This window comes from Phocoena phocoena, chromosome X (genome assembly GCF_963924675.1).
Source record: "Phocoena phocoena chromosome X, mPhoPho1.1, whole genome shotgun sequence".
Lineage (NCBI taxonomy): Eukaryota > Metazoa > Chordata > Mammalia > Artiodactyla > Phocoenidae > Phocoena > Phocoena phocoena.
The window spans coordinates 100915883-100937287 of record NC_089240.1 but is presented as its reverse complement, the minus strand read 5'-3'; the positions used below and the strand labels follow the sequence as shown (position 1 = coordinate 100937287).

Genomic DNA, 21405 nt, shown 5'->3' with positions numbered 1-21405 from the left:
ATGCAAATCAGAGGTGTAGGGGTAGGATTTCTCATTGGAACTAAAATGCATGCCTACCAGCCATTGGGCAGGTAGACCAAGCACTGTTCGAAGTTGGCTTTTACAGGTAATTGATGTGAAAGTGTACAGCCAGGTGTCACAAAAGTTAGGCATAGGTTTTCCACTGAAAACTGTCTTATTAGAAATTTCCCTAAATCCCCATCCCAAATAACATAACTTCTCTTACTCAATTCAGTTATTGGTCCTCACCCCATGGCTAAATGTAGTTACATAGAAGATATCCAGTAGTGTGGTCTGCTTTTTCCATTTAACATTATATTGTACATCTTTCTCTTAAATTCCAAAAAAAGGAGATTTCCAATAATCAATGGCATTAGTTTTCCTGGTCTGATAGGTTACTTCTTAAGAGGAAAACCCCAGAGGCCATCTAACTACTGATAGACTGGATTCAGACTTTCCACAGCAGTGGCAGGTGAGGGGCAGGGCAGGGAACTGAGTATAGGACGGAAGAAGACAGGGAAGACACAGGGAAGAAGACAGAACTGAGTATAGGACGGAAGAGAGATTGATTGAGATTAGAAAAGGGAAAAATGTTCTACCACCTTTCACTGACCTCTAAGAATCTGGGCTTTTTAGATATCTTAGTTTGCACCTCAGCTCTGCCATTTACTTGATTTATGGCACATTGTCTCTCTGAGACTAATTTTTTAAAAACATTTGAAATGTAGAATATTAACTCTGGTTGTTATGCGGAATACAAATAATACATGTAAAGTGCTGTGCACATAGAATGTGCTCAATATAATGGTGTCCATTACTATCATCATTATTGATTTCCTACCATTAAATGTACTTTACAACTGGAAATAATTTTTTAAAAATAATTTCCAGAGCAAACTCATTGTGCCTTCAAAAATTAAGGTCAATAGAAAGGAAACCATCAACAAAGTGAAAAGACAACCTACTGAATGGAAGAAAACATTTGCAAATTATATGACCAATAAGGGGTTAATATCCAAAATATATAAACAGCACATACAACTCAATATCAAAGAAACAAACAACCTGATTTTAAAATGGGCAGAGGGGGGCTTCCCTGGTGGCGCAGTTGTTAAGAATCTGCCTGCCAATGCAGGGGACATGGGTTCGAGCCCTGGTCCGGGAAGACCCCACATGCTGCCAAGCAACTACGCCTGTGCACCACAACTACTGAAGCCCGCGCACCTAGAGCCCGTGCTCTGCAACAAGAGAAGCCACTGCAGTGAGAAGCATGGGCACTGCAACGAAGAGTAGCCCCCGCTCACCACAACTAGAGAAAGCCTGTGCAGCAATGAGGACCCAATGCAGCCAAAAATAAATAAATATTTTGGAAAATGGGCAGAGGACCTGAACAGACATTTTTCCAAAGAACACCTACAGATGGCCAACAGACACATGAAAAGATGCTCAACATTGATAATCATCAGAGAAATGCAAATCAAAACCATGAGATACAACTAATATAATATTGTAAATCAACTATATGTCAATAAAATTTTTTAAATAAATTTTAAAAATTAGTATAATTAGTGTCTTAATGCTCTTTCATTTAAAACAGTATAAAATGAATAGAAATAATGACCATTAATCATGTATTGCTGAGCTAGTATATATCGACTGAAGAAAAACACACAACCCAAAAGTTGCCAGTTATGTTTCATTTGGGGACCTTACTGAGGGCTATAGCCTGGGAGACAGCCTCTCGGAGAGCTCTGAGGAACTGTTCCGAAGTGGTAAGGGAAGAGGCACCATTTATAGGAGTTTTTGCTGAAAAACAAAAACAAAAAACCTGTAGTTGAACATCAAAAGATTACTGCTAATCACAAAACAACCAGACATCTCAAGTTAATGACTTTAGTGCTTTTCTCTGTATGGGAAGATGCCAAAGTCTGGGCTCATTGCAATTATTCCTTAGATATGCATCTTCCCTATCTAGGGCCACTATCCTGTTTTTTCAACACCCTGAATTCCCCTCAGGGTTAGGGTGTGGGGGTCAAGGCGGCTGCAGCGGCTGGTGGCTTGAGGGAGGGCAACAGTCCTAGTTTATTGGTATGGCAGGCAACACTTTTTTTTTGTCCTCACATATGATGGTACTAGTTTAAGGAGATAGACAAGGAGAGGATTATAAATTCCTTTTGCTGGAGCACATTGGTGGCGATGGGTGGCTGAGGGGTAAATATGCAGTTTTCCTCTGTGCTGCGAACCTAACTGGAATGTTAACAGGCTCAAATCAGTAATACAGAATTTGTGACCTCTAAGCTAACTGGCCAATGTGGGGCTTAGACATTGTAGCTCTCCACCAATTTAGATAAACCCCCTTTAATTTGCTTGGAATTGTAAAGAAAAAAGACGTGTGTGTGTGTGTGTGTGTGTGTGTGCACGCGCGCGTGCACGCGCACTTATACATACATACATAGACACATTTACTTATTTAGTTACAACGTACTTATTGTTCATACGGCCGCTCAGTGACATGTGTCCTGTGGCCTGTCGTCCTTCCCTTCAACTATTTCAACTCAAAGCTGAAAAAAGTACAAGGTCTCGGGCTTCCCTGGTGGCGCAGTGGTTGAGGGTCCGCCTGTCGATGCAGGGGACACGAGTTCGTGCCCCGGTCTGGGAGGATCCCACGCGCCGCGGAGCGGCTGGGCCCGTGAGCCATGGCAGCTGAGCCTGCGCGTCCGGAGCGCCTCTCACTGGCCGCAGCAGTGAGAGGCCCGCGTACCGCCAAAAAAAAAAAAAAAGTACAAGGTCTCCAGTAGAGCTTAGATTTGAGCAGCCTCAGTCGGAACCCGAAGGATGAGCCGACCTAGTTGCCCCACCGGCTTCTTTATACGGATACACACATCCCGTCCCATTGGCAGGACCGCCTACGTCCGGGGAAGGAATTTGCCGACGTACTCGGAACTGTTTCCAAGGTTCTCGGGCTCGGTTGGTGTCGCGCCTGCTGGTCCTGGGAGCCAAGGCAACGGATATCTTCCCAGCTCGCGAGAGCGCCCCCTTCTCCCACGGCTTCGGGGACCCAGCAACAGCTATGGCTCCGGTGTCTGGCTCCCGCAGCCCGGAGTGGGAGGCCTCGGGCTCCGGGGGGAAGAAGCGTCGCAGTTCTTCGAAGAGCCCTAAGCCTAGCAAATCCTCTCGCTCCCCGCGGGGCCGCCGCTCTCGCTCGCACTCTTGCTCTCGGTCCGGGGACCGGAATGGCCTTAGCCATCAACTGAGTGGCCCCAACCAAGGCTCCCGAAACCAGTCCTACCGCTCCCGCTCGCGGTCACGCTCTCGAGAGCGGCCCTCCGCGCCGCGGGGCGCCCCTTTCGCTTCTGCCTCTTCGTCCGCCTATTATGGCGGCTACTCACGCCCCTACGGGAGCGACAAGCCATGGCCTAGCCTCCTGGACAAGGAGAGGGAAGAGAGCTTGCGGCAGAAGTGAGTGAGACGAACGTACCTTATCTTTCGTGAGCCCACCAGCCTTTAGTGTCCGATTTATCGTTCATCTTGCTCCCGACTATACCCATTTCGCTCTCTCTCCCTGACTTGCGCCCATTTTCATCCCTTCCTTCAGTCCACCCACGATAACAGCTTATTCGCCTTTTCTACGCTAGGTTTTCATTCATCCCCGGGCCCCTTCATCTAGTGCGCTGGCCTCCCGCAACCCCCTCCTGCCTCCTGGCTTGTAGCGGACATGGCCAAGAGCCTCAGACGTCCCGGAATTATAGCATTTACTTGGTGTGTCGTTATCATTCGTGAGCATGTTTTATTCCCCACTAGACTGAGCTCATGGAAAGTAGGAGCCCGGTTTTATTGATCACAAAATTCACAGTGCCTAGCACTTTGTAGGCGCGCAACTTTTGCTTGTTGAATGATCGAACAGGTTTGAGATGATAGGGTAAGTGAGTGGAATTGTTTTGTAGCGATTTGGGGAGGGTTGAGATTAAGGCTTAAATTGGAGGGGAGGAAAACCTCTGAAACAAGATGTTTGAATAAATGTAGAAAAAGTGATCTGCTAAACTGTAGATTGGACTACACTAAGAAAGATCTTGTTAAGTGGTCTCAATCTTGACCATGAGAAATTAGGTCAGGGTGAGATCAGATCTCCTCTAATGAGACTGAGTATTGGAGTGGAAAATGAATAGTTTAAGAAGGAGAAAGGAGAAGGGTTATAATTATTGCTTTGTAAGTTAAAAAAATTTTTTTTTACTTTTTAAAAATTGAATTATAGTTGATGTACAGTGTTTTAAGTTACAGGTGTACAATATAGTGATTCACAATTTTTAAAGGTTATACTTCATATATAGTTATTATATGCTCTGTAAGTCTTAATATCTAACACTTATTGGTTGTTAAATTGTGTATCAGTTACTGTACTGAGTGCTTTACCACACTGTATGTGTTTTTTAAAAACCAAGAAATTAAAAAGTATAACAGGCATTTAGGAGCAGGTTAAGGTTCCAACAGGTGAGAGATGTCTTCATGAATCTTTTTCTTCCAGGAGTGGGAGGTAGTAAAATGTAGTGATGAAGAGGACAGGCTCCAGAATCAGACTGCCTGAGTTTGAAGCCATCCTTTGCTGCTTAATAGTTGTGTGACCTTGGGCAAGTCACTTAACCTCTCTGAGTTTCATTTCTTCACCATTTAAAAGGGGATAAAATAGCATGAAAGCTTTTTAAGAGTTGTAATGACTTAGTGCCTGGAACATAATAAATACTCCTTAAGTGTTAGCTGTTAGTGTTCTGGGCATGGGAGCAGAAACAGTACAAACAGTCCTGAGTTAGGTTGGAGACCTACTTTTCCAAATTAGAATTTCCAGAAAGTTACCCCCAGGCTGTGTCGATCAAAAAGCATCCAGTTTTCTTATTAGACATTCTTCACCAAAAGATGTCAGAATTCCTTGGATGAAATTTGCATTTGTACATTTAGAAGATAAATAATTTATCTTAAGAGTACAGATGAAGTCAGGTGGTGGGAGGGATAAGAACTTGATTGCTTGCTTTTTTTCAGCCTGTTAGGCATTCTTTGTCCTATATGTATATATTCAAAATTTGGCTATAAGTATGTCCCTTATTAGATTTTTTTTAATCTTTATTGGAGTATAATTGCTTTACAATGGTGTGTTAGTTTCTGCTTTATAACAAAGTGAATCAGCTATACATATACATATATCCCCATATCTCCTCCCTCTTGCGTCTCCCTCCCACCCTCCCTATCCCACCCCCCCATCCCATCCCTCTAGGTGGTCACAAAGCACCCAGCTGATCTCCCTGTGCTATGCGGCTGCTTCTCACTAGCTATCTGTTTTACATTTGGAAGTGTGTATATGTCCATGCCACTCTCTCACTTCGTCCTCAAGTCCATTCTCCAGTAGGTCTGCTTCTTTATTCCCGTTCTGCCCTTAGGTTCTTCATGACCATTCTTTTTTTTTTTTTTTTTTTTTTAGATTCCACATATATGTGTTAGCATACGGTATTTGTTTTTCTCTTTCTGACTTACTTCACTCTGTATGACAGACTCCAGGTCCATGTTACTTCAAGTGGGAAACCTGAGTCTGACTCTGCCTGATTACACCTTTTACCCTGAATAAAGAAGGAAAATAATTTTTTTTAAAAAAATCAAACCAATTATATTTATTTTGTAAGGTTTTTTTTAAACAAGTAGCATCACAGCAGCTAAACTTTGAGGAATTAAGCCTCAGTTGTTTTGTGTTTTGTGTGTGTGTTTATAAGTAATATCAAAAATTAAGAGAAGAAATCACAAACATAAGACAAAACAAAAAATTTTGTGTCTTCCAAGAGTAGATAGAGGATTTACTCCTTTTTGAAAAAGGAATTAAAGGGAAATCAGAGAAAACAAGTGCTGTATCTCATTGAGTCCAGTTTTTGTCAAATAAAACTTTTCTTTCACTTTCAGAGCTCCTTTTATTTTCTACTTCTAATGCTTTGTTGTTATTTTCTTCATTAATTCCTGAGTTTCTGAAAACAGAAGTTTTGACCTTATCAAAAGTAGAGAATTCTCTTTACTTTCATAAGGATACATAAACAAATGAAGTTATTTCCAAATGTAAGACTGTCTCTGTCACATATTGTAGAAGGTGAAAGGAGCAATTAGGAGCTATGTCATGCATGCGGTGGAAGGGACACACTCGACAGCCTCCCAGGCTGAATTTCTGGCCTGGCCTGTCAGGCTGTCTGTAGTCTGTACCATTTGATAGTACTGTCAGAACATCAGATCCTAAGTGTTGAGTTTACATTTAAACCAAGTTTTTATTAGTTTAAAGTTTAAACTGTAAAGGGAAAATGGAACTTAACTGGACTCCTTTGACTTTTATTATATATTTAGGAAACAGTTTAGCCATGGTGTTATAATTTACCTGCTTATCTCTTCTAGGAGATTAAGTGAGAGAGAGAGGATTGGAGAATTGGGAGCTCCTGAAGTATGGGGACTTTCTCCAAAGAATCCAGAACCAGAGTAAGTGATTTAAAAATATATTTTTTAAATGCAACATTTGTTTAAATCCAGAGTCTATTGTCAAATTTTTTGTTAAGAACTTTAAACTACAGCTCTTTTTTTTCCTCTTTCTTGTGATTTATGCTATTCTACTCCTTAAGTTTTAAAAAAATTGAACATACCTAAGGATTAAAACATGCTCCTAGTGGATTTTAGCATGCTAATTGTTCTCTTTAAGCTGTAATTCATGAGGTGCTAATTTCCTATTCATAGAAGGGTTCAGTGTTGAAACAAATACATTTATATTATTTTGAATTATTTTTTCGCAATCCCGTAACTGATTGCATGTCATACATTAGCATTACAAAGCGTTTTTTTAATGAAGATATTGATATTGTTTAGTTTCCTGCATACAGTATTGTTGAAGGCCTAATGCTTTTTCTTTTTGCCTATTTTTTTTCTCTTTGGTGTTGTTCATAAGCTGCTTCTTCCCTCTCCTTTATTTCTGTGTTTTCTTTAGATTGAGTTGAGACAATGTGCTTGACAGGTAAACCTGTTATTTGTAACAGGGTGATAAAGCATTATTATCTGAAAGTTCTTTTTTCTTCTTAAAAAATTATTTTTCCCACCACCTGTTATTTTTTTTATTGAGGTATAATTGACATACAGTATTAGTTTCAGGCATACAGCATAATGATTTGATATTTGTATATATTGCAAAACAATCACCACAATAAGTCTAGTTAACATCCATTACCATACATAGTTATAAAATTTTTTTTCTTGTGATGAGAACTTCTAAGATTTACTTTCTTAGCAACTTGCAAATATGCAATACAGTATTATTATTATTTTAATTTTTGGCTGAGTTGGGTCTTTTTTGCTGTGCACGGGCTTTCTCTAGTTGCGGCGAGCGGGGGCTACTCTTTGTTGCGCTGCGCGGGCTTCTCATTGCGGTGGCTTCTCTTGTTGCAGAGCACAGGCTCTAGGCGTGCGGGCTTCAGTAGTTGTGGCTCACGGGTTCTAGAGCGCAGGCTTAGTAGTTGTGGTGCATGGGCTTAGTTGCTCCACGGCACGTGCTTCCCGGACCAGGCTCGAACCCGTGTCCTCTGCATTGGCAGACGGATTGTTGACCACTGCACCACTAGGGAAGCCCCAGTATTATTAACTGTAGTTGCCATGCTATACATTACATCCCCAGGACTTATTTATTTTATAACTAGAAGTTTGTACTTTTTTATACCCTTCACACATTTTACCCATGCCCCACCCACTGGCAACCGTCATTCTGTTCTCTGTATCTGTGAGCTTGCTGGTTTTTTGTTTTTTGTTTTTTAGAGTTCATATATAAGTGAGATTATATGATATTTGTCTTTCTCTGTCTGACTTATTTCATTTAGCAAATGCCCTTACAGTCCATCCGTGTTGTCTAAAATGGCAAGATTCTTTCCTTTTTAAGGATGAATAATATTCTACTGTGGTGTGTGTGTGTGTATATTTCTCACAGTTCTTTTTTATCCATTCATCTGTTCATGGATATTTGGTTGTTTCTATATCTTAGCTATTGTAAATAGTGCTGCAATGAGCATGAGAATGCAGATATCTCTTTGAGATGCTGATTTCATTTCCTTCAGATATATATCCAGAAGTGGGATTGTTGGATTATATGGTAGTTCAATTTTTAATTTTTTGAAGAACCTTCATACTGGATTCTATAATGGCTGTACCAATTTATATTCCCACTAACAGGGTACAAGTGTTCCCTCTTCTCCACATCCTCACCAACACTTGTTATCTCCTGTCTCTTTGATAATATTCATCCTAACGGGTGTGAAGTGATATTTCATTTTGGTTTTGATTTGCATTTCCCTGATCACTAGTGATGTTGAGCATCTTTTTATGTACCTATTGGCCATCTGTGTGTCTTCTTTGGAAAAATGTCTATTCAGATCCTCTGCCTATTTTTAAATCACATTGTTTGTTTGTTTGCTATTGAGTTGTATGAATTCTTTATATATTTTGGATATTAACCCCTCATCAGATATGATTTGCAAATATTTTCTCCCATTCAGTAGGTTGCCTTTTCATTTTGTTGATGGTTTCCTTTGCTGTGCAGAAGCTTTTTAGTTTGAGGTAGTCACACTTACTGATTTTTGCTTTTGTTACCATTGCTTTTGGTGTCAAATCCAAAAAATCATTGACAAGACCTATGTCAGGGAGCTTACCACCTATGTTTTCTTCTAGGAGTTTTATGGTTTCAGGTTTTACATTCAAGTCTTTAATCCATTTTGAGTTAATTTTTGTGTAATGGTGTAAGATAGTGGTCCATTTCATTCTTTTGCATGTAGCTATCCAGTTGTCCCAGCACCATTTATTGAACCGACTGTCCTTTCCTCATTGTATATTATTGGCTCCTTTATCATAAATTAATTGACCATATATACATGGATTTATTTCTGGGCTGTCTGTTTTGTTCCATTGATCTATATGTCTGTTTTTATGGCAGTACCATACTGTTCTGATTACTGTAGCCTTGTAGTATAGTTTGAAATCAGGGAGCATGATGCCTCGAGCTTTGTTCTTCTTGCTCGAGATTGCTTTGGCTATTCAGGGTCTTTTGTGGTTTCATGCAGATTTTAGGACTGTTTGTTCTATTTCTGTGAAAAAATACCATTGGAATTTTGGTAGGGATTTCATTGAATCTGTAGATTGCTTTGGGTAGTATGGATATTTTAACAATATTAATTCTTCCAATCTGTGAGCATAGAAAATCCATTTCTTTGTGTCTTCTTCAATTTATTTCATCAATGTCTTATAGTTTTCAGTGTACAAGTCTTCCACCTCCTTGGTTAAATTTATTTCTAGGTATTTTTTTCTTTTTGATGGAATTGTATTCTTAGTTTCATTTTCTGATAATTCGTTATTAGTGTATAGAAATGCAACGAATTTCTGTGTATTGATTTTGTATCCTGCAACTTTACTGAATTCATTAATTGGTGCTGACAGTCTTTTGGTGGAGTCTTTGGGATTTTCTATATATAATATCATGTCATCTGCAAATAAGGACAGTTTTACTTCTTCCTTTCCAATTTGGGTGCCTTTTATTTCTTGTTCTTGCCTAATTGCTCTGGCTAGGACTTCCAATACTATGTTATAAAAGTGGTGAGAGTGGATATCCTTGTCTTGTTTAGCTTTTCACCATTGAGTATGATGTTAACTGTGGGCTTGTCATATATTGTTTTTATTATGTTGAGATACTGAAACTTGTTCTAACAGATGCCTTTAAAATACTCAAAGAGGGCTTCCTGGTGGCGTAGTGGTTAAGAATCTCCCTGCCAATACAGGGGACATGGGCTCGAGCCCTGGACCGAGAAGATCCCATGTGCCGCAGAGCAACTAAGCCCGTGTGCCACAACTACTGAGCCTGCACTCTAGAGCCCATGAGCCACAACTACTGAAGCCTGCGTGCCTAGAGCCTGTGCTCTGCAACAAGGGGAGCCATCGCAACGAGAAGCCCGCACACCACAACAGAGAGTAGCCCCTGCTCGCCGCAACTAGAGAAAGCCCGTGCGCAGCAACAAGACCCAACGCAGCCAAAAATAAAAATAAATAAATAAATTTATTTATTTTAAAAGAATACTCAAAGAATTAGAGTTGAAAGGAATCCTAAAAATAATTTTCTAGGCAATTTCTAAATTATTCCAGGTGTGATCTTCAGAGGAAAAGACTGTGATATGGAAATTCCCTTTTTAAGCTATTGTAGAATGTTAATAACACTCATTTTCAGAATTCTCTTACAACAGGATGAAATCTCTGTAGCTGTAGTGTGTTAGATTCTTGCTCTGGGGAGACAGAACAGTTGCTGCTCTACCGTATGTCTGTTCCACAGGTAGAATGAAATTATGAAGTCTTGCCTCAGCCTTCTTGTCTCCAGTTTCTCTCCTCTTCTCTTATGGTTCCTGTTTCCCTGCATTTGCCTTGTGGTTTCTTCGAAAATATAAATCCTTCATGCTGCTTTCAGTGTGAATAGCATTTTGTTAACTCGAAAGCTTTATGCAAATGTAAATGATTATTCTACTATTATGAAGGTGGTTGGCCGATAAGCTGTACTGTTACAAAAGCAGTCCGGTGCTGGCTTTGAATGGTTCTTGGACAATCAGTTTGTTACTGAAAATTTTTAAGTATGTATTTTTATACTCCGTGGTCCATATTTTATCACTTTCCTGATTCTTACTACAGTTTTCTTTAAATTCAGCTCTGATGAACATACACCAGTAGAGGACGAAGAGCCAAAGAAAAGTACCACTTCAGCTTCTACTTCAGAAGGTATTTTTTAAATATAGGACTTTTTTATTGAGAAGTTTAAAAAATACGTTTATAAATAGTTGAACATTAGACTTAAATCGCCTGTCATCAATGCCTTTTCAGTATTTTTAATACAATAAAATTGATGCTCAGAAATACTTCTTTAGAAGTTAGTTTTTTATTTGTATTTTATGTAGAAGAAAAGAAGAAGAAGAAGTCTAGTCATTCAAAAGAAAGGTCCAAGAAAAAGAGGAAGAAAAAATCATCTAAAAGAAAACACAAGAAGTATTCTGATGATAGTGACAGTGACTCTGATTCTGAAACAGACTCCAGTGGTAAGAAAGCCAACATCCTTCTGTGAGCCTTGCTTCAAAACTAGTTGTACTTCTTGAAAGCTTATTTTAGAAGCAGGTTCATAAAAACAATGATAGCCAAGAGTTTTGAACACTCACTGACTTTGTGTTGGGCACCCTGCTAAGTGCTTGATATGCATTATTGCTATTTAGTCCACACAGTCACTGTAGGACACATCTTAGAGATGGAGAAATGGAGGCCCAGAGCAGGTTATAAGTACCGCCCCAAGGCCACACAGTTGGGATTCAAACCTAAGCCGTGTGACTCCAGATTGGTTGTGTGTAGCTGTACAAGGCATGTGGCACCAAACCATGTTGGGGTTAGTCTGTGAGACGTGTGGTGCTAAACCAAGCCACAGGGGGCTGCCTCAGCCCAGTGGAGCAGCTCTTTTGTGAGATTCTCACACTTAGTGGGCACCTTTGTGCAATTTTCAAAAAGGTACACCATAGGGGACTCCCTCTGGCCAGCAGCTGATTTATGTATCACACTTCCTGTGGGGCGGCACATCACAAAAAAGTCACCTTTTTGTGCCCTCTCCTGGCTGATGACTGACAGAGGGTGCCTCCTCTGGGGACACGTTACACTAAGGCACCCCTTCCTCTGATGTCACCTGGGTTTCCTGGCCCTCACTGTCACCTTTCTTCCTCACTGCTGGAAGGCTGAGCTTTCTTGAAGCGCAGATCTGAGCATGGCGGTCCCTACTTAAAATCCTTCCGCAGTTCTCCATGGCCTTCAGGGTAAAGTCAGATCCCAATTGTAGAGGAATAACTGAGGACATGGAAAGGAGACATGACCCACGAACCCCTCGGCAGACCGAGGGTTAGCGAGTAAGCCAGAACTGCAGGCAGTCCTGGATACTTTGGGCGCTGATCCATGAAATGACCTCAGTATAATCAGAATGATGGGAACACAAGGAGATGTCCTTGTGCTGCTTGTGAGCTCAAGGATGAAGCACGGCATGTCTTCAAGAAAGCCCACTGTTGCTTGTCTAATCAATAAAAGCATATATTGCTGCTTTGGCTTTTCTGGAATGTTACAATTTTAAGTCTTAAGATGTAAACGTAGATAATGCTTAAATAAAGGTCACCACAGCAGGATGAGACGGCGCTGTATTGCCTGAGCGAGCAGCAGCCCTCTACTGCTGTGCTTCTGCACAGTTCGTCTCGTGTGATGAGCTTACTTTCAGCCCTGTCATAAGAAAACTGCAACACCAGTTGATCTCTCACATCACGTACCCTGTGGCTCTCCTGCAGCGTCCTCTTTGGCCTAAGGATGACTTTCCATCTCCTTGATACTGCACGTCCTTTCTCTTGACTCTGTCGCTTGATACAGAGAGTCCGTCTGCCTACAATGCCTAGCTGATGACTGACAGAGGGTGCCTCCTCTAGGGACACGTTACACTAAGGCACCCCTTCCTCTGATGTCACCTGGGTTTCCTGGCCCTCACTGTCACCTTTCTTCCTCACTGCTAGAAGCCTGAGCTTTCTTGAAGCACAAATCTGAGCATGGTGGTCCCTACTTAAAATCCTTCTGCAGTTCTCCATGGCCTTCAGGGTAAAGTCAGATCCCAATTGATCTCTGAAATCACACGTACCCTGTGGCTCTCCTGCAGCGTCCTCTTTGGCCTAAGAATGACTTTCCATCTCCTTGATACTGCACGTCCTTTCTCTTGACTCTGTCGCTTAATACAGAGAGTCCGTCTGCCTACAATGTTGGTCTCTCCCTGCACGCGGCTTGGCTTACTCATTGCTATGATGGGCATGCATTACTTTTGTAATGAAACTGATTTTAAAAAGAACTAGCTTAAGAGTCACCTTTTCCTGGTCAACCGTTCCTCAACCACTATCCCCAAATCAGCCTGATTTTGAGACTCCTCTGTATGCCCAGAGCACCCCATGCTTCCCTCTCACTCAGATTCGCCTCTTTCCCTGTGTCTTCTCCACTAGAATGAGCTCCTGGAAAGCAAACCCCCAAACACACACATCATGAAAATATTCAAACATTGAGAAAACTAAAGGGAGTAGTATAATTAATGCCATGTACAGTACTTGTCACTCAGGTTTAACATTTGTTAGCATTTTGACGTATTTGCTTCAAATAGGGATTTTTTTGTTGAGATAGTCAAGGCAAATTACAAATATCACACTGCCACCCTAAATATTTCTGTATACACCTCTAAACAATAAGGACATTTTTGTATCTAACCACAATACTATCATCTCATGCAATAAGGTTAATAATAATACCCTATATAACCAAATGCAACTTTAATTTCTATGTCCCCCATGCCTAGCACATTTCCTAACAAGTAGAAATAAATGTTTGAATGAATTTGAATGAATTAATTTCTCTGTAACAACAAATGGAAGAGTAGTAATAAGATATTTATCTACTCAAGAGTATTGGGGTTTTAGAGTTAAAAATTTTTTTAATTATAATGTGCTTTAATTTGCAGATGAAGATACAAAAAGGAGAGCAAAGAAAGCCAAGAAAAAGGAAAAGAAGAAGAAACACAGATCGTCTGTTTTTTTCTTTAATTTTTATTATGGAAAAGTTCAAAAATATAGAAAATTATATAAAATAGTGTAATGGACCTCCACGTAACCATCACCCAGCTTGAACAATTATCAACTCATCGGCAGGCTCTGCTGCCTACACCCCCATTATTTGAAACCAATACCAGATATCATTTCATCCATAAAGCTGCGAGTTTCTCTAAAAGATAGGCATTCTTTTAAAAAAAAAAAAAGTACAATACTGTTAACCCGCCTAAAATGTTTAACAGTAATTGTTCTTTCAATTCTCAGTAGTTTTTGGTATAGTTTATTCAAATTAGGATCCAGACAATGTACATAAATTGTGATTGGTTGATATGTCTCTTACATCTCTTGAAATAGATAGCTTCCCCTTCTCTTTTTGTTCCTGCAGTTTTTTTGTAGCAGAAACAAAATCATTTGTCCTGGAGGGTTTCCTGCGGTATGGATTTTGCTGGTTGTATTCTTTTTTTTTTTTTTTTTTTTTTTTTTGCGGTACGCGGGCCTCTCACTGTTGTGGCCTCTCCCGTTGCGGAGCACAGGCCCCGGACGCGCAGGCCCAGCGGCCATGACCCACAGGTCCAGCCGCTCCGCGGCATGTGGGATCTTCCCGGACCGGGGCACGAACCCGCGTCCCCTGCATCGGCAGGCGGACTCTCAACCACTGCGCCACCAGGGAAGCCCTGGTTGTATTCTTACAGTGTTCTTTTAACATGTTTTCTGTCCTTTGTATTTCCTGTAGATTGGCAGTTAGGTCTAGACACTTGATAAGGTTCAGATTTGAGTTTCTGGCAGGAATACTTCATAGGCGGTGCTGTGTACTTGCAGCAGGAGGCAGATAATGTCTGGTTGTCTCTTTTTGTCATATTAACTGGCATCACTGGTCATTGTCTAGGTCCCTTATATCATTGCCAAATGGTGATGGTCTACTTCTGGCTTTCTTTCTTCATGTATTAGGTAGAATAATTCTATATGAGAAACCTACCCTCATTAACTATTTGGTTACTCTGAAGTATAGTTGGTATAGTAAGGGCAGAATAATTGCTTACTTTTTTTGTTTTATGAGTTTTCAAATAAATGAGTTGGGGTTTTTTAGTATCATTATGAACCCAAGAATTCAGACATTTGATGTATTTTAATCCATTACACTGAAAATTGTTGATGTTCAAATTGGTAAGAGCTGTTTTTTTTTTAATTTTTTAAATAAATTTATTTATTTTATTTATTTATTTTTGGCTGCATTGGGTCTTCGTTGCTGTGCGCGGACTTTCTCTAGTTGCAGTGAGCGGAGGCTACTCTTTGTTGCCGTGCGCGGGCTGCTCATTGTGGTGGCTTCTCTTGTTGCGGAGCACGGTCTCTAGGCGCACGGGCTTCAGTAGCTGTGGCACGCGGGCTTCAGTAGTTGTGGTTCACGGGCTCCAGAACGCAGGCTCACTAGATGTGGCACATGGGCTTAGTTGCTCCGCGGCATGTAGGATCTTCCCAGACCAGGGCTCGAACCCATGTCCCCTGCATTGGCAGGCGGGTTCTTAACCACTGCGCCACCAGGGAAACCCAAGAGCTATTTTTTAAACTGCTTTATTTCTGCTATCTTTCTACAACATGAGAACTGTATTTTATTGTTCCCTTAGGGATCTTCTTTTTTTTTTTAAATAAATTTATTTATTTTTGGCTGCACTGGGTCTTCGTTGCTGCGCGCAGGCTTTCTCTAGTTTTGGTGAGCAGGGGCTACTCTTCGTTGCAGTGCCCGCGGGCTTATTGCGGTGGCTTCTCTCGTTGCGGCTCACAGGCTCTAGAGCACAGGCTCAGTAGTTTTGGCGCATGGGCGCTAGAGTACAGGCTCAGTAGTTGTGGTGCACGGGCTTACTTGCCCTGTGGCATGTGGGATCTTCTTGGACCAGGGCTCAAACCCGTGTCCCCTGCATTGGCAGGCAGATTCTTAACCACTGTGCCACCAGGGAAACCCCGGGATCTTTTTTTTATAGTGAAACATGATTTGGTTAAATAAGTTAGATTTTTTAAATTAAAGTTCTTCTCTAATAAGTTTGAATTAGCTGAGCATCAAGATCATTTCAGTCAGTCCTTCATTGCCTTGAAAAAAATAAGATGCCCTTTAGCATGGGAATATTAAATCAATTTATATCAAATTATAATCATTACAGGAAGAAATATAAGAAAAAGAAGTCTAAGAAGAGCAGAAAAGATTCCAGTGATTCAAGTTCTAAAGAGTCCCAAGAAGAGTTTCTGGAGAATCCCTGGAAGGACCGATCAAGTAGGTTCTTCTGATAGACTTCGACTCAGAACAGGTAAAACATTAAATTAACTGATTAGTCAAAATGTGAATATGTTTCTGAACATCTTTTGTGCAGAGCCTGAAGAACCCTCAGATTTGATTGGCCCAGAGGCTCCCAAAACACTTGCCTCTCAAGATGATAAACCTTTGAAGTAAGTAAGAGTGTGTTTATAATCTCTAAAGTACCTTCCCAAAAGTATGGTCCTAATGTCCTCTTCCAAGCTTATCTTCCTCTACTCCCTTATTTAGACGCCAGGTTCCGACTGAGCTGAACTAAAACTTCCCTGTATTCACTGTGCACTTTCACCTTATTTCTTCCCCCAACGTGCTTTCCCTTCTTTCCCCAGTCCTGATTTCTTTACTGCCCCCAATTTCTTCCTGTTAAAATGCTTAACATTCTTCAAAGCCCTTTTCAAAAGGAGGGGCATATGCTGATTCCCGATATCGTCCCTCCACAGGTAGGTGTGATTCCTACCCCTCTTTATTTTTTATTTCTTTATTTTTTACTTTGTTTTGTTTATTTATTTGTTTGTTTCTTTTGGCTGCATTGGGTCTTCGTTGCTGCACGCGGGCTTTCTCTAGTTGCAGCGAGCGGGGGCCACTCTTCATTGCGGTGCACGGGCTTCTCATTGCGGTGGTTTCCCTTGTTGCAGAGTACGGGCTCTAGGTGCACTGGCTTCAGTAGTTGTGGCACGCGGGCTCAGTAGTTGTGGCTCGTGGGCTCTAGAGCATAGGCTCAGTAGTTGTGGCGCATGGGCTTAGTTGCTCCACGGCATGTGGGATCTTCCCGGACCAGGGATCGAACCCATGTCCCCTGCATTGGCAGGTGGATTCTTAACCACTGCGCCACCAGGGAAGTCCTCCTACCCCTCTTTAATCCTTTAGTCCTCATACCGTTTTCTTTCTTTTGTGCAATGTGTTACATATTCTACGTTGTATTAGTGTTATATCCTTATTAATATGTAAGTGCCATAAGAACAGAGATTATTTTTATATTACAAGCTTTGAGTTTAATAGCTATTCAAGAAGAATTCAATGAATTGAATGAAGCGATGGTAGTTTTCAAAGTCCCCTTGAATGAAAGTTATTTGAGAACTGTTACTGTATAGCATTATTATTGGGTTATAAGTCTAATAAATATGTTAATTTGAGATATATTATTTCTTTACTTTTTTTTTAAAGGGAAAAGGTAAAAGGAGTTCGCTGGAGGCAGAAGCAATAAAGGCAATACCTGTGGGGAAAATTGATCCATAATTGTAAACCATGAATATATGCTCACTAACATCAGTTCTTTTATTCTTCCAAAGTATCTCTGCATTTCTGGGTTAGTGATATAGATCACAGTGCAGTGTTCCCTAGTTAAGTTGAAGTAATTTACATTGGGCTTCCCAGCATGCTGCCCAGCAACTGTTATTCCTACTGTTCTCTGAGAGAAATGGTTTTTTGTGCTCTCTTTAGATGATGAACTTTTTATAATGAACCTTTTCTGAATTCTGTATTACTTTGTAGCTATGGCCATGCTCTGTTACCTGGTGAAGGTGCAGCTATGGCTGAATATGTAAAAGCTGGAAAACGTATCCCACGAAGAGGTGAAATTGGCTTGACAAGTGAAGAAATTGCATCATTTGAATGCTCGGGTTACGTAATGAGTGGTAGCAGGTATGTTCTTGGCATTGAGGTCAGTTTCCTTTCTCACTACCAAAATTATATTTTGGTGACATTTTCCTTAAGTGACCATTCCTAATGAAAAGTAAAGTATAAATATTGGCTTAATATTGGTTTTGTTACTATAAATGTAGTTGTCTAAAATTCCAAGTAGGTATGCAACTCGGCTGTGTCTCCAACTTCAAAGAATCAGTCTTTTCAGTGTCCTAATCCATATTTTGGTACAGAGAGTTTATCCTCCGGAGGATGTAGTTAAATTCAGCTATTTATCACTGCCCCATGAGGAATGTGGCATTCTGGTAGTTAGGAAAGCATTTACATAGGACAGTGTTTCCTGTTTTCTGAGTTTGCCTCTAGTTCTCTGTGGAGTCAGAGAACTTGGACTCTCTAGTTCTCTGGACTCTGAGAATGAAGAGCAGAAAAGGATTATGACAGAGATCAGTTTTAGCGTGAGAAAAGGAATACAAAATTGGGAAGAGAAAGCAAAGTCCCAGGAAGAGCAAGGAGAGTGAACTAATAGGGTATCAGTACCAAGATCAAACTGAATTTTGGATTTTTTAGAACTTCATAAACTTTTAAAAGTGGGTAAACATTTTTAAGTGAAATTGGAGGCAAATATTTGTGGAACCCCTGAAGCATCTCCAGAATCTTGGAATTCTGAGGACTGATATTTGAAAACATTATATCTAAGGACCAGTAAGACAAGAAAAAGAAATTAGAGGCATAAGAATTAGAACAGAGGATATAACACTGTCATTTTTTGTGAATGGTATGATTTTTTACATAGAAAATCCTAAAGACTCTTCAGATGAATTACAGATAATAGGAAGGTTTAACAAATAGTTGGATATAATGTTAACACCCAAAAATCAATTGCATTTCTATGTACCAGCAACAAAGAACTAGAAAATGTAGTTAAATAAAAAGAAAACATTTATAATAGTATCAGAGAATATGAAGGACTTAGGAACAAATCTTCACAAAAGATGTCCAAGACCTTTACAGGGAAAACTATAAGACATTATTAAGAGACATTAAAGAAGACCTAAATAAATGGAGAGGTATCATGTTCATGAATAGGAAGGCAATATTGTAAAGTTGTCAGTTCTTCCAAAATTAATCTGTAGATTCAGTGCAGTTCCAATCAAAATCACAACTGAGATTTTCATGAAACGTAATAAGATGGTTCTAAAATTTATATGTTAGACTAGTGGGCCAAGAATAGCCATCTTACTTCTCTGAAGAAGAGCAGGAAGGTGATTTGCCCTACCATATATGAGGGCTTATTATGAAGCTTGCAGCACTTTGGAAAGAGTGGCATTACAAATGAACTGTTCAACGGAATAAAATACAGAGCCCAGGGGCAGAGCCATACATGTATGGAACTTCGTTATATGAAAGAGCTGGTATGTCAGATCAGTGGGGAAAGAATGAACTAGGCAATAAATGGAGCAGGAAGAAAATGGTTATCTGTATGGAAAAAGCTGAAAGTAGAACCCCGTATCACCATATTTAAAAATCATTGCAGCTAGATCAGGAGTTAAACATCAAAAACAACTTTAATACTCTTAGTATAAAATATGAGGAGATTTCTATTAGATCTTGGGGTGGGGAAGCATTTCTTAAAGAAGACCCAAAAAATGCACTAACTATAAAATAATATATTGATAAATTTGCCTGAGTTAAAAATAAGAACTTTTGTTCATCAAAAGACATCTTAAAATAAGTAAAAAGACAAGTTCCAAGCTGGGATAAGATCTTGTAATACACACAACTGATAGTTAGTATTGAGAGTATTTAAAGAATATCTATAAACAATCCAAAAGAAAAGTGGGAAAATGACACAAACAGGCATTTGTCAGAAGGAAAAAATATATGGCCTACACATACAAAAAAGATGTTTGTTATCATTGGAAATGGAAATCAACATATGGAAATACCATTTTACAGCCATTTGATAGAGAAAAGTTCAAAGTTCTAACAGTTCCAAGCATTTGAGAGGATGTGGATCCACAGGCTCTCTTAAGTGTTGCCAGTGGTGGTATAAATCGGTACAACCATTTTGGAAAACATTCCGACATTATCTTGGAAAGTTGAGCATTCACATATTTTATGACCCAGCAACTCCATACCTACATATCCAAGAGAATCTTTCCCATGTACTAAGAGATGTGTACATTGATGTTTATTACAGCATCATTCACATGGCACTTTCCGTTCCAGATAAACTACTCACTATACCCTGAGCAACCTAAATACATTGTCATCTCCTTGACTTACCACCTGCCACTCCCCCACCTTCACACTAACCTGAAATGACTCTCCCCTCTTTTCCTTACTCAGTTTGCTCTGTTTTTCTAGGTATAGTTCAAGCTTCATCTTGAATTGATTGTGCAGGATTGGGTACATATACATAAAAGAGGCAGGTTTTCATGAAGTTTTCCTTCTAAATAGGCAGATCTTTTGAAGATGATGTAAAAGTTTCCCTCTGCCTCGACCCCTATACTTTACTGATTTGGTCCTTGTGCTAAAATCCCTTCTTTCTTTTCTTTGAGCTGCAACTGAATTCTAAGGAAGTTAAATCCACCCACAAAACTCACCCAAAAATTCAGTTGTAAATTTAAACCTGGTTCTTTTGGTTGTATGATAAATTAGAACTTTGGAGAAGTTCCACCTGCTAGATGACAACTTAAATCTTATCTATCCTACTATCAAGTCTACATATCACTTAGGAAGTTTAATAATTTGCCTGTTCCTAGTTGTTTTACTAGAAATAACAGAACCAGACTTAGGCCCTTAGTATTTGAAATTAATAACATTCACCCTATTGACAGAACCGCAGAGATCATTATTTGAATACTAGAAATGAATCAAAGGACATGTCAGCAGATAAAGTGAATGATCTTTTGAAAATCTAACCCATTACAGAAACAGATTCTATTTGTCGGCTTTTTAAATAGACTACTCTGTATTAAGAAAGGATTAGTGAGGAAGCACTATGAAAATAATTACTGAGAAATTAAGCCAAAAAATAAAATTATCTCCAGGCATCGCCGAATGGAGGCTGTGCGACTGCGAAAAGAGAACCAGATCTATAGTGCTGATGAGAAGAGAGCCCTTGCATCCTTTAACCAAGAAGAGAGACGAAAGAGAGAAAACAAGATTCTGGCCAGCTTTCGAGAGATGGTATACAGAAAAACTAAAGGGAAAGAGGACAAATAAGGATTTTCTGATTGTTCATCAGACATTTTTAACAACAAAAAAGAAAGTTTGGGTTCCATATATACACACAAAAAGATTACCATGATCTGAAAGAAAAAAGCTTTACAGTGTGCTACTGTGCCTTCTATTAATTCTTTCAGTCCTTCTATAAAAAGCTGCTTATTGATGTAACTTTAGCAAGCTCTTTGGGTTATTTTGGATTGACCAGAACAACCTTCTGGTTTAAAAATCCAAATTATGAATGAAACTCTACTGTGTTGGGGGAGGTGGCATTGAGAGAAGGTGCTGGTGAGGTGAGAAACTGCACTCTCGCACCACGGGACAGTGCTCCCATCAGCTCTACATGGTGCCCACTCCCCAACCCGTACCAGCTGAACTTGGGAGAAATGATCATTCCTCTATGTTGAAGGTGTTATAAATGGACTTGATAGAAACACACAGGAGGCCACTTTTGTTAACAAAATGAAGGCACGGCTGAAAAAAGCAAATCTGGAATTTGAAGGTTGACTTGTATATTACAATATTATTGTCAGCTCTGGAAGTAATGTGTTTTGATTT

At 39.9% G+C, this 21405-nt stretch overlaps 1 protein-coding gene across 2 annotated transcripts; it reads left to right on the top strand.

The window, feature by feature from the left end:
• Positions 1-2949: 2949 nt before the first annotated feature.
• NKAP (NFKB activating protein) lies at positions 2950-21087 on the top strand. 2 transcript variants are annotated; one of them, XM_065900803.1, is made up of 9 exons: positions 2950-3459; positions 6415-6495; positions 10730-10800; positions 10977-11114; positions 13589-13652; positions 15830-15939; positions 16037-16112; positions 17470-17619; positions 20673-21087. In XM_065900803.1, exons 1-9 carry the CDS (start codon positions 3071-3073, stop codon positions 20845-20847), a joined length of 1254 nt encoding a protein of 417 aa, XP_065756875.1. In that variant the 5' UTR covers positions 2950-3070; the 3' UTR covers positions 20848-21087. The 2 variants fall into 2 exon arrangements, with proteins under 2 accessions (XP_065756875.1, XP_065756876.1); XM_065900804.1 differs by having other exon boundaries at positions 3071-3459; positions 10980-11114; positions 20673-20847.
• Positions 21088-21405: the final 318 nt, after the last annotated feature.